General features: G+C 38.7%; 1 protein-coding gene and 1 pseudogene across 1 annotated transcript in view; one reads left to right on the top strand and one right to left on the bottom strand.

Moving 5' to 3' along the window:
- The window catches only part of CATSPERB (cation channel sperm associated auxiliary subunit beta), a 150,604-nt gene that overhangs the window by 107,749 nt on the left and 29,771 nt on the right, over nt 1-13,084 (bottom strand). Inside the window, exon 5 of the mRNA XM_068547781.1 lies at nt 9,736-9,831. Within this exon, the coding sequence (XP_068403882.1) occupies nt 9,736-9,831 (96 nt within the window). The remainder of the gene's footprint in view (nt 1-9,735; nt 9,832-13,084) is intronic.
- LOC137761989 (pyruvate dehydrogenase (acetyl-transferring) kinase isozyme 3, mitochondrial pseudogene) lies at nt 10,649-11,806 on the top strand (annotated as a pseudogene).

The raw sequence follows: 13,084 nt of genomic DNA, 5'->3' as shown, positions 1-13,084 counted from the left end.
GGGACAATATTTTTCAACATCTCATTTGAGTTAGGTAATGAAGAAAGATTCCCAACTGTAACTCTAAACTTAATGTTTGATTGCCACTTCCCAATGTTTTCTCCTCACGTCTTCAGCATCTCAGAAAATGATACCACCATCCACTTGATTGTTCAAGTAAGAAATCTAGGATTCATCCTTAATATCTGTGTCCTTCATCCCCAGTCCACCCGGAGGTCATATCAGCTCTACTTCCAAACTGTATCCTGAAGACTCTGACTTCTCACCATCTCCACTGCTCGTCCCACAGCCCAAGTACCCCAGACCATCTCCTGCGTGGACTGTGGTGACAGCTGCCAACCAATTTCCTTTATTCCATTCTTGTCCTCCTTCCTCGACAGTCAGTTCTCTACACAGCAGCCAAAGTGATCTTTTTCACACAGGATAAGTAGGAAATTATCACTTTCCTGCTTAAAATACTCCAGTGGCTTTTCATTATAATTAGCATAAAATCCACACACTTTACTGTGGTCTCTGCCAGTCTCTCTACACTCACCCCACACCACTCTGTCATTTACTGTGCCCCAACGACACTGGCCTCCTCTCTGCAGCTGCAACCTTTAAGAATTATTCATTCTCCACGGTGGCCGCACCGATTTACATTCCCACCAACAGTGCACAAGGGTCCCTTTTCTCCATAGCCTTGCCAACACTTGTTACGTCTTGACTCTACAATAATAGTCATTCTGACAGGTGTGAGGTGAGAGCTCACTGTAGTTCTGAGTTGCATTTCCCTGATGATCAGTGAGGTTGAGCATCTTTTCATGTGCCTCTTGGCCATCTGCATGTCTTCTTTGGAAAAATGTCTATTCAGTTCTTCTGCCCATTTTTAAAATCAGGTTTTTCATTTTTTATGTTGAGCTGTATGAGTTCTTTGTATACTTTGGATGTTAATGCCTTATCAGATATATCATTTGCAAATATCTTCTCCCATTCAGTAGGCTTTTGGTTTTGTTGATAATTTCCTTCGCTGTGCAAAAGCCTTTTACAATAGCTGATGCAGTCCCATTCGTTTTTGGCTTCGGTTTCCCTTGTGTGAGGAGAAAGATCCAAAAAAATACTGCTACAAGTGATGTCAAAGACTGTACTGCCTACGTTTTCCTCTAGGAGTTTTATGGTTTCAGGTCTTACATTTAAGTCTTTAATCCATTTTCAGTTATTTTTGTATAAGGTGTGAGAAATTAGTCCAGTTTGATTCTTTTGCCTGTAGCTTTCCAATTTTCCCAAAACTAATTATTGATGAAGCTGTCTTCTCTCCCACCATACATTCTTGCCTCCTTTTTTGTACGGTAGATGCACTGAACGCATAAGTGTGGATTCATTTCTGGACTCTTGATTCTGTTCCATTGATCTATGTGTCTGATTTTTAAGTCAGTACCACAGTTTTAGTTACTATAGCTTTACAGTACAACAATTTAAAATCAAGGCGCATGATACCTCTAGCATCTTCTCAAGATTGTTTTAATGCGGAAATATGTATACATATAGCTGATTCACTTTGTGATACAGCAGAAACTAACACAACATTGTAAAGCAATTATACTCCAATAAAGATGTTTAAAAATAAAAGATTGTTTGGGCTATTCAGGGTCTTTTGTGTTTCCATATATATTTTTAAATTACTTGTTCTACTTCTGTGAAAAATGCCATTAGTATTTTTTTTAAACATCTTTATTGGAGTATGATTACTTTACAATGTGTGTTAGTTTCTGCTGTATAACAAAGTGAATCAGCTGTACATATACATATATCCCAATATGTCCTCCCTCTTGCATCTCCCTCCCACACTCCCCATCCCACCTCTCTAGGTGGTCAGAAAACACCGAGCTGTTCTCCCTGTGAATGCGGCTGCTTCCCACTAGCTATCTATTTTACATTTGGTAGTGTATATATGTCCATGACACTCTTCTCACTTTATCCCAGGTTACCCTTCCCCCTCGCCGTGTCCTCAAGTCCATTCTCTACATTGGCGTCTTTATTCCTGTCCTGCCCCTAGGTTCTTCAGAACCAATTTTTTTTTTTTTTTTAGATTCCATATATATGTGTTACCATATGGTATTTGATTTTCTCTTTTTGACTTACTTAACTCTGTATGACACACTCTGGGTCCACCACCTCACTATAAATAACTCAATTTCATTTCTTTTTATGGCTGAGTAATATTCCATTGTATATACGTGCCACATCTTCTTTATCCATTCATCTGTTGATGGACACTTAGGTTGCTTCCATGTCCTGGCTATTGTAAATAGAGCTGCAATGAACATTGTGGGACATGACTCTTTTTGAATTATGGTTTTCTCAGGGTATATACCCAGTAGTGGGATTGCTAGGTCATATGGTAGTTCTATTTTTAGTTTTTTAAGGAACCTCCATACTGTTCTCCATAGTGGCTGTATCAATTTACATTCCTACCAACAGTGCAAGAGGGTTCCCTTTTCTCCACACCCTCTCCAGCATTTATTGTTTGTAGATTTTTTGATGATGGCCATTCTGACTGGCGTGAGGTGATACCTCATTGTAGTTTTCATTTGCGTTTCTCTAATGATTAGTGATATTGAGAATCCTTTCATGTGTTTGTCGGCAATCTGTGTATCTTATTTGGAGAAATGTCGATTTAGGTCTTCTGCCCATTTTTGGATTGGGTTTTTTTTTTAATATTGAGCTGCATGAGATGCTTGTATACTTCGGTCATTACTTTGTTTGCAAATATTTTCCCCCATCTGAGGATTGTCTTTTCATCTTGTTTATGGTTTCCTTTGCTGTGCAAAAGATTTTAAGTTTCATTAGGTCCATTTGTTTATTTTCGTTTTTATTTCCATTTCTCTAGGAGGTGGGTCAAAAAGGATCTTGCTGTGATTTATGTCATACAGTGTTCTGCCTATGTTTTCCTCTAAGAGTTTTACAGTGTCTGGCCTTACATTTAGGTCTTTAAGCCATTTTTGAGTTTATTTTTGTGCATGGTGTTAGGGAGTGTTCTAATTTCATTCTTTTACATGTAGCTGTCCAGTTTTCCCAGCACCACTTATTGAAGAGGCTGTCTTTTCTCCATTGTATATTCTTGCCTCCTTTATCAAAAATAAGGTGACCATGGGTGCGTGGGTTTATCTCTGGGCTTTCTATCTTGTTCCATTGATCTATATTTCTGTTTCATTCCAGTACTATACTGTCTTGATTACTGTAGCTTTGTAGTATAGTCTGAAGTCAGGGAGCCTGATTCCTCCAGCTCCATCTTTCTTTCTCAAGATTGCTTTTGCTATTCGGAGTCTTTTGTGTTTCCATACAAATTGTGCAATTTTTTGTTCTAGTTCTGTGAAAAATGCCATTGGTAGTTTGACAGGGATTGCACTGACTCTGTAGATTACTTTGGGTAGTATAGTCATTTTCACAATGTTGATTCTTCCAATCCAAGAACATGGTATATCTCTCCATCTGTTTGTATCATCTTTAATTTCTTTCATCAGTGTCTTACAGTTTTTTGCATACAGCTCTTTTGTCTCCTTAGGTAGGTTTATTCCTAGATATTTTATTCTTTTTGTTGCAGTGGTAAATGGGAGTGCTTCCTTAATTTCTCTTTCAGATTTTTCATCATTAGTGTATAGGAATGCAAGAGATTTCTGTGCATTAATTTTGTATCCTGCTACTCTACGAAAATCACTGATTAGCTCTAGTAGTTTTCTGGTAGCATCTTTAGGATTCTCTATGTACAGTATCATGTCATCTGCAAACAGTGACAGTTCTTCTTTTCCGATCTGGATTCCTTCTATTTCTTTTTCTTCTCTGATTGCTGTGGCTAAAACTTCCAAAACTACGTTGAATAATAGTGGTGAGAGTGGGCAACCTTGTCTTGTTCCTGATCTTAGTGGAAATGGTTTCAGTTGTTCACCATTGAGAACAATGTTGGCTGTGGGTTTGTCATATATGGCCTTTATTATGTTGAGATAAGTTCCCTCTATGCCTACTTTCTGGAGAACTTTTATCATAACTGGGTGTTGAATTTTGTCAAAAGCTTTTTCTGCACCTATTGAGATGGTCATATGGTTTTTATCCTTCAGTTTGTTAATATGGTTTATCACATTGATTGATTTGCATATTTTGAAGAATCCTGGCATTCCTGGGATACACCCCACTTGATCATGGTGTATGATCCTTTTAATGTGCTGCTGGATTTTGTTTGCTAAAATTTTGTTGAGGATTTTTGCATTTATGTTCATCAGTGATATTGGCCTGTAGTTTTCTTTCTTTGTGACATCTTTGTCTGGTTTTGGTATCAAGGTGATGGTGGCCTTGTAGAATGAGTTTGGGAGTGTTCCTTCCTCTGCTATACCTTGGAAGAGTTTGAGAAGGATAGGTGTTAGCTCTTCTCTAAATGTTTGATAGAATTCACCTGGTCCTGGGTTTTTGTTTGTTGGAAGATTTTTTAATCAGTTTCAATTTCAGTGCTTATGATTGATCTGTTCATATTTTCTATTTCTTCCTGGTTCAGTCTCGGAAGGTTGTGCTTTTCTGAGAATTTGTCCATTTCTTCCAGATTGTCCGTTTTACTAGCAAATAGTTGCTTGTAGTAATCTCTCATGATCCTTTGTATTTCTCCAGTGTCAGTTGTTACTTCTCCTTTTTCATTTCTAATTCTGTTGATTTGAGTCTTCTCCCTTTTTTCTTGATGAGTCTGGCTAATGGTTTATCACTTTTGTTTAACTTCTCAAAGAACCAGCTTTTAGTTTATTGATCTTTACTATCATTTACTTCATTTCTTTTTCATTTATTTCTGATCTGATCTTTATGACTTCTTTCTTCTTGCTAACTTTGGGGTTTTTTTGTTCTTCTTTCTCTAATTGCTTTAGATGTAAGGTTAGATTGCTTGTTTAAGAATTTCCCTGTTTCTTGAGGTAGGATTGTATTGCTATAAACTTCCCTCTTAGAGCTGCTTTTGCTGCATCCCATAGGTTTTCGGTTGTCGTGTTTTCATTGTCATTTGTTTCTAGGTATTTTTTTATTTCCTCTTTGATTTCTTCAGTGATCTCTTGGTTATTTAGTAGTGTATTGTTTAGCCTACACGTGTTTGTATTTTTTACAGATTTTTTTTCCTGTAATTGATGTCTATTCTCATAGCATTGTGGTCAGAAAAGTTACTTGATACAATTTCAATTTTCTTAAATTTACCAAGGCTTGACTTGTGACCCAAGATATGATCTATCCTGAAGAATGTTCCATGAGCACTTGAGAAGAAAGTGTATTCTATTGTTTTTTCATAGAATGTCCTACAAATATCAATTAAGTCCATCTTGTTTAATGTATCATTTAAAGCTTGGGTTTCCTTATTTATTTTCATTTAGGATGATCTGTCCATTGGTGAAAGTGGGGTGTTGAAAGTCCCCTACTATGATTGTGTTCATGTCAATTTCCCCTTTTATGGCTGTTAGCATTTGCCTTATTTACTGAGGTGCTCCTATGTCGGGTGCATAAATATTTACAATTGTTATATCTTCTTCTTGGATTGATCTCTTGATCATTATGTAGTGTCCTTCTTTGTCTCCTGTAATAGTCTTTGTTTTAAAGTCCATTTTGTCAGATATGAGAATTGCTACTCCAGTTTTCTTTTGATTTCCATTTGCATGGAATATCTTTTTCCATCCCCTCACTTTCAGTCTGTATGTGTCGCTAGGTCTGAAGTGGGTCTCTCGTAGACAGCATATATACGGGTCTTGTTTTTGTATCCATTCAGCCAGTCTATGTCTTTTGGTTGGAGCATTTAATCCATTTACATTTAAGGTAATTATCGATATATATGTTCCTATTACCATTTTCTTAATTGTTTTGGGTTTGTTATTGTAGTTCTTTTCCTTCTCTTGTGTTTCCTGCCTAGAGAAGTTCCTTTAGCATTTGTTGTAAAGCTGGTTTGGTGATGCTGAATTCTTAGCTTTTGCTTGTCTGTAAAGGTTTTAATTTTCTGTCTAATCTGAATAAGATCCTTGCTGGGTAGAATAATCTTGGTTGTAGGTTTTTCCCTTTCATCACTTTAAATATGTCCTGCCACCCCCTTTTGGCTTGCAGCATTTCTGCTGAAAGATCAGTTGTTAACGTTATGGGGATTCCCTTGTATGTTATTTGTTGTTTTTCCCTTGCTGCTTTTAATATTTTTTCTTTGTATTTAATTTTTGATAGTTTGATTAATATGTGTCTTGGAGTGTTTCTCCTTGGATTTATCCTGTATGGGACTCTCTGCACTTCCTGGATTTGATTGACTATTTCCTTTCCCATATTAGGGAAGTTTTCAACTATAATCTCTTCAAATATTTTCTCAGTCCCTTTTTTTTTTCTCTTCTTCTGGGACCCCTATAATTCAAATGTTGGTGCGTTTAATGTTGTCCCAGAGGTCTCTGAGACTGTCCTCAATTCTTTTCATTCTTTTTTCTTTATACTGGTCTGTGGTAGTTATTTCCACTATTTTATCTTCCTGGTCACTTATCCATTCTTCTGTCTCAGTTATTCTGCTATTGATTCCTTCTAGAGAATTTTTAATTTCATTTATTGGGTTGCTCATCATTGTTTGTTTGCTCCTTAGTTCTTCTAGATCCTTGTTAAACGTTTCTCGTATTTTTTCCATTCTATTTCCAAGATTTTGGATCATCTTTACTATCATTACTCTGAATTCTTTTTCAGGTAGGTTGCCTATTTCCTCTTTGTTTTTTCTGGTGGGTTTTTACCTTGCTCCTTCATCTGCTGTGTATTTCTCTGTCTTCTCATTTTGCTTAACTTACTGTGTTTGGGGTCTCCTTTTCGCAGGCTGCAGGTTTGTAGTTCCTGTTGTTTTTGGTGTCTGCCCCCAGTGGGTAAGGTTGGTTCAGGGGGTTGTGTAGGCTTTCTGGTGGAGGGGACTGGTGCCTGTGTTCTGGTGCATGAGGTTGCATCTTGTCTTTCTGGTGGGAAGGACCAAGTCCAGTGGTGTGTTTTGGGGTGTCTGTGAACTTATTATGATTTTAGGCAGTCTCTATGCTAATGGGTGACGTTGTGTTCCTGTCTTGCTAGTTGTTTGGCATAGGGTGTCCAGCACTGTAGCTTGCTGGTTATTGAGTGGAGCTGGGTCTTAGCGTTGAGATGGAGATCTCTAGGAGAGCTTTCACCGTTTGATATTACGTGGGGCTGCGAGGTCTCTGGTGGACCAATGTCCTGAACTCGGCTCTCCCACCTCAGAGGCTCAGGCCTGACACCCAGCCGGAGGACCAAGACCCTGTCAACCACATGGCTCAGAAGAAAAGGGAGAAAAAAAAGAGACAGACAGAAAGAAAGAAAAATAAAATGAAGTTATTAAGATAAAAAATTTTAAAAATATTGTTAAAAATAAAAAAATTTTAAAGTAATAAAAGAAAAGAGAGAGCAACCAAACCAAAAAACTAATCCACCAGTGATAACAAGTGCTAAAAACTATACAAAAACAAACAAACAACAACAAAACAGACAGAACCCTAGGACAAATGGTAAAAGCAAAGCTATACAGACAAAAATCACACAAAGAAGCATACACATACACACTCAGCCAAAGAGAAAAAGAAAAAAAAATATATATATATATAAAAGGAAGAGAGCAACCAAATCAATGAAAAAATCTACCAATAAGCTCTAAATACTAAACTAAGATAAACATAAAACCAGAAACAAATTAGATGAAGAAAGCAAACCCCAAGTCTACAGTTTCTCCCAAAGTCCACTGCCTCAATTTTGGGATGATTCGTTGTCTATTCAGGTATTCCACAGACGCAGGGTATATGAAGTTGTGGAGATTTAATCTGCTGCTCCTGTGGCTGCTGGGAGAAATTTCCCTTTCTCTTCTTTGTTTGCACAGCTCCTGGGGTTCAGCTTTGGATTTGGCCCCGCCTCTGTGTGTAGGTCGTCTGAGGGCATCTGTTCCCCACCCAGACAGGACAGGGTTAAAATAGCAGCTGATTAGGGGGCTCCGCTCACTCAGGCTTGGGGGAGGGAGAGGTATGGAATGTGGGGCGAGCCTGTGGCGGGAGAGGCTGGCATGACATTGTAACAGCCTGAGGCATGCCATGTGTTCTTACTCCTCCTCTGTCTTGAAGTTCCCCCACACCATTACTATTTTGACAGTGATTGCATTGAATCTGTAGATTGCTTTGGGCAGTATGGTCATTTTAACAACGTTAATTCTCGTGTTTTTGATTTTTTTAAATCCATTCAGCCACTATGTTTTCATTGGAGCATTTAGTCCATTTGCATTTAAAGCAAAATTATTGATATGTATATACTTATTACAATTTTGTTCATTGTTTTCTGGTTTGTTTTGGTTTTTTTTCTTTTTTCTGTTCCTCTCTTCTTCTTTTGCTCTCTCCCCTTGTGCCTGATGACTATCTTTAGTATTATGTTTGGATTCATTTCTCTTTTTTGTTTATCCATCATAGGTATTTGGTTTGTGGGTACCATGAGGTTCATATATAACAACCTACGTACATGATTATTTACATGATAATATACATGATTATTTTAAGTTGATGATCTCTTAAGTGAGTCTGACCCAGACTCTTTTCAAATTACTGCCTCGCACTGAGACTCAGAGCATGTGAGATTTGGTGTGTGCCCTTTAAGAGCAGAGTCTCTGTTTCTCACAGCTCTCTGGCTCTCCCACACACAAGCCCCACTAGCCGTCAAAGCCAGATGTTCTGGGGGCTTGTCTTCCCAGTGCAGGACCCCTGGTCTAGGGAGCCTAATGTGAGGTTTGGACCCCTTGCTCCTTAGGGAGGACCTCTGAAAGTGTGATTATCCTCTCATTTGTGGGTTGCCTACCTGGGGATGTTGGTCTTGACTATACAGTGTCTCTACCCCTCCCACTCATCATATTTTGGTTCCTTCTTTATTTGCTTAGTTGTGGGAAATCTTTTCTGCTAGTCTTCTGGTCATTCTCATAGATAGTTGCTCTGTAAATATTTGTAATTTTGGTGTGCCTATGGAAGGAGGTGAGCTCAGGGTCTTCCTACTTCACCATCTTGGCCCTGAATCATCATTATTTTCTTAAAGCTACCCAGGTGTTACTTTCCATAAGATGAAATATTTATTTTTACTCTGGCTTCTACATACCACCATATCAAAGTGGGTGCAAAAGAATAAAAGTAAAAAGGGAAGGTGAGGAAAATGAAAATAAATACAAACTCCAGGACAGCGGATTTTTTCTATATACTATGGCTGACCCAAAAATTGGGCTATAGATCAGACAATTGAAAAAGAAAAGCTAGTCAGTTATATTCCTCAGTGCTCATAACCTTAAAATAACCAATTTTTTTATGAAGAAATACAAATATTCTTACTAAGACTGAGCAAAACTTTTTGCTTGATGGTCGTCATAAAGTAGACTGTGATGCAATAAACAATATCTTCTATAACATCTTTATAGAAGATGCAAAAACTAACTCTATAAAGCCATTGTTTATGATGACCCCCCAATATGGCTACAGAAAACATATATTTCCATATTTCTATAGCACTCTTTGCAGAGCTCTATTAACAATTACCCATGTATATTTAATTCTTTGCCTCATCAGATTGTAAGCCCTTCAAGAGTCATGATCATCTCTTATTTATCTATCTCTAGCACTTAGCACAGAGTCTGGCATATCATAGCTTACAAGGTTTGTTGAAAGAATATTACAAATTTTCACTTCACTTTTATCTACTGGCATTTACCTCGAATACTATCCAACAGTGTTCCTTCAGTAGTATAAATATTTAATCCATGTTGCAAAGTGATCCTTACTAACCATTCTTCTACAGCTGCAATATCTGTTTGAAAACAAAAGGCAAACAATCAGCTATTTTTTTGTATGTCATGTTGGTGAAATTTTAGACTATATGAACATTACCAACCACAATTACCTTTTATTTCCCAATCATTTTGATTGCTTTATATATGTTTTCCCAGCAAACATTTTGATGATAAAATAAGGAAAAAAGAATTATGAAGTGATCTTACCAACACAGCAATGAACCCAGATAATAGTATTTTAGATTATAATTTTTCTCTGAGAGCTCTTGTAGCTTGGTAAGAAGCAAACTGTTACACTTCAGGTGAAGTGGTATAATATGTTTTGAAAGTAGACCATGATTAACTAAAATATTTAGTATATCAGGAATTCCCTGGTGGTCCAGTGGTTAGGACTCTGTGTTTTCACTGCCCAGGGCACAGGTTCAATCTCTGGTCAGGGAACTAAGATCCCACAAACTGTGTGGCATGGCCAAAAATAAATAAATAAAATAAAATAAATAAAATAAAATAAATAGTATAAACCCTAGGGCCAACACCAAAAATTTTTTTTAAAGAATAATAAACCAATAGTTGAGACAAAACAGAATCATAAAAAATAATTAATATGGATGAAGACAGAAAAAGAAAAGTAAAACAGAAGAGATAGAATAGAAAGAACCCTAATGGTAGATTTCAGTACAACCATACTAAAAATTGTGTTAAATGTAAACGGCCTAAAAATACTAATTAAAAGACAGATTTCCAGATTAGATGTGAAAATCAAGACTGAAAGATATGCTAACTCTAAGACACCCACTTTAAATACAAAAGCATAACTGAGTTAAAAGTTAAAGAATGGGTGGGCCTGGGGAAGCCAAGGTGATGAACTCAGCCTGGGTGCTGCAGCAGTTGTACCCATAAGTCGAGGCTGAAACCAGGGTGTGCTCACGAAGAACACACCTGACCCGAACAGCTCAGCTGCACAAGCCCTCATGTCCATCCAGGCCTCTAGGTGGATCTGTGCACCACCCTGGCGAGGATATGGCTCTTCTAGTGGCTGCTTAAACAGCTGGTAAACAAGTAGATCAAGTGCTATTTATGCTTCTTGCTGTCACTGCTCTTTATCAAGCAATTCATGGATTGAGGGAAAGATAATGGTGTGAGAAAATATCCTATATGTTTCTACAAAAGGAGCTTCCTGCACAACTGGCCAACACAATGAGAGAAGTCAATCTTCTGATGGGTAACTTAACTGGCCTTCAGTGTGACTGGTTCAAAGTTGGTATATGCATAGCTTTCTTGAACTTCTGAAACATGAAAATAAGAGCCCTGAGAATCCACAGGTCTTGTATAACTTTCTACAAGTCTTGATAAAAATCACAAATAGAAACAACAATGTGGTTCCTATAATGGTACATGGAGTGATTGAATATAAGGGAAAGTATGGGTTTCATCAGCAGTAATAGCCAATATTTTCTGGATTGGTTTTATACCAACTGTATCTCTTTCCACATGCATATTAACCAGCACACACTTCTGTTTGGTGGTGATACTAATCCTGCTCATCCTAAACACACAGGAAATATTAATCCCACCTGTAATGTGGCTCATACAGTGAAAGATGTATATGAGCAGCCAAGAGACTGTGTGAACAGTGTCAACTGGTAGACCCACAGCTGGAAGTTGAAGAGGTCAATGCCAAAGCTCCAGGCAAACCTATTCAGGTAGTTTATGTGACCTCATATCTGTTTCATATGCTATTTAACAACTCAGTGAGAACAAGAATAGAACTGCACCAAGAGTTACAGAAAAGAGGGCTATCTGGCTGTTAAAACCTTTGTTACTTTGGGTTAAGAAGACACATCCATTAGATCAGTGACTAAGGTGATGGTACCTATTCTGAAAAATAGCACCATAGTTATTCCACTGATCGAATGTTTATTTTCTCTATATCAGCTGGACATTTTCCATGGAGTCCTTCCTACAGCTACTCCTGTTCTTCCATTAAACTAGTAACTTGAGTAATTTTTCATTGTACCTTGCTGCAGTGTGGTTAGTGCCTGACATAGAAGAGTGCAGTCTCCCTATGGTTCTTGTAGCCTCATACCCTCCACCTCATTATTATAGAGTTGAGTGTCCACAGTCTCTTCAGGATTCTGAACTTCTTCCCCATTCCAGACACAGCAGATACCTACTGTTGCTCTTTGTGACCAAGTACCATGCTTATCTCAGACTACAAATTAGGGCCCAAGGTATTTGGAAGTTAAAGACATCAGTTGAATCTACCTTGATAAGTCAGTAGGCCAAGGTCCTTCCTCCCTTATATGCATCTCTCCTCCAATCTCTGGTTTAGATTTATGCCTTCCTCCCCCATTGTGAGGCATCTGTACTTCTGTGTTAGATTGCACTCATTGATGCACTGATTTTACTTTAAAATTCACTTGTGTACCTCTATTCTGTTGATTAATGTGTTCTAAAAGTTGTCTTGGGGAAAAAAGGTAAAAGAATGAAAAAATATATCTTATGCAAATACTAATCAAAAGAAAGGTGGAGATTAACCAAGATGGCAGAGTAGAAGGACGTGCTCTCACTCCCTCTTGCGAGAGCACCAGAATCACAACTGGCTGCTGGACAATCATTGACAGGAAGACACTGGACTTCACCAAGGAGGATACCCCACGTCCAAGGACAGAGGAGAAGCCACAGTGAGACGGTAGGAGGGGCGCAATCAGAGTAAAATCAAATCCCATAACTGCTGGGTGGGTGGCTCACAGACTGGTGAACACTTATACCACAGAAGTCCACCCACTGGAGTGAAGGTTCTGAGCCCCACGTCAGGCTTCCCAACCAGGGGGTCCGGCTACGGGAGGAGGAATTCCTAGAGAATCAGACTTTGAAGCCTAGTGGGAATTGATTGCAGGACTTTGACAGGACTGGGGGAAACAGAGACCCCACTCTTGCAGGGCACACACAAAGTAATGTGTGCATCGGGACCCAGGGGAAGGAGCAGTGACCCTGGGGGAGACTGAACCAGACCTACCTGCTGGTGTTGGGGGGTCTCCTGCAGAGGCGAGTGGTGGCACTGTTTCACCGTGGGGATAAGGACACTGGCAGCAGAGGTTCTGGGAAGTTCTCCTTGGCGTGAGCCCTCCCAGAGTCTGCCATTAACCCCACCAAAGAGCACGGGTAGGCTCCAGTGTTGGGTTGCCTCAGGCAAAACAACCAACAGGGAGGGAACCCAGCCCCACCCATCAACAGTCAAGTGGATTAAGGTTTTACTGAGCTCTGACC

This window comes from Eschrichtius robustus, chromosome 1, assembly GCF_028021215.1.
Source record: "Eschrichtius robustus isolate mEscRob2 chromosome 1, mEscRob2.pri, whole genome shotgun sequence".
Taxonomy (NCBI): domain Eukaryota; kingdom Metazoa; phylum Chordata; class Mammalia; order Artiodactyla; family Eschrichtiidae; genus Eschrichtius; species Eschrichtius robustus.
Note: the sequence above shows the minus strand (reverse complement) of the source record. Positions and strands in the feature narration are given on the sequence as shown.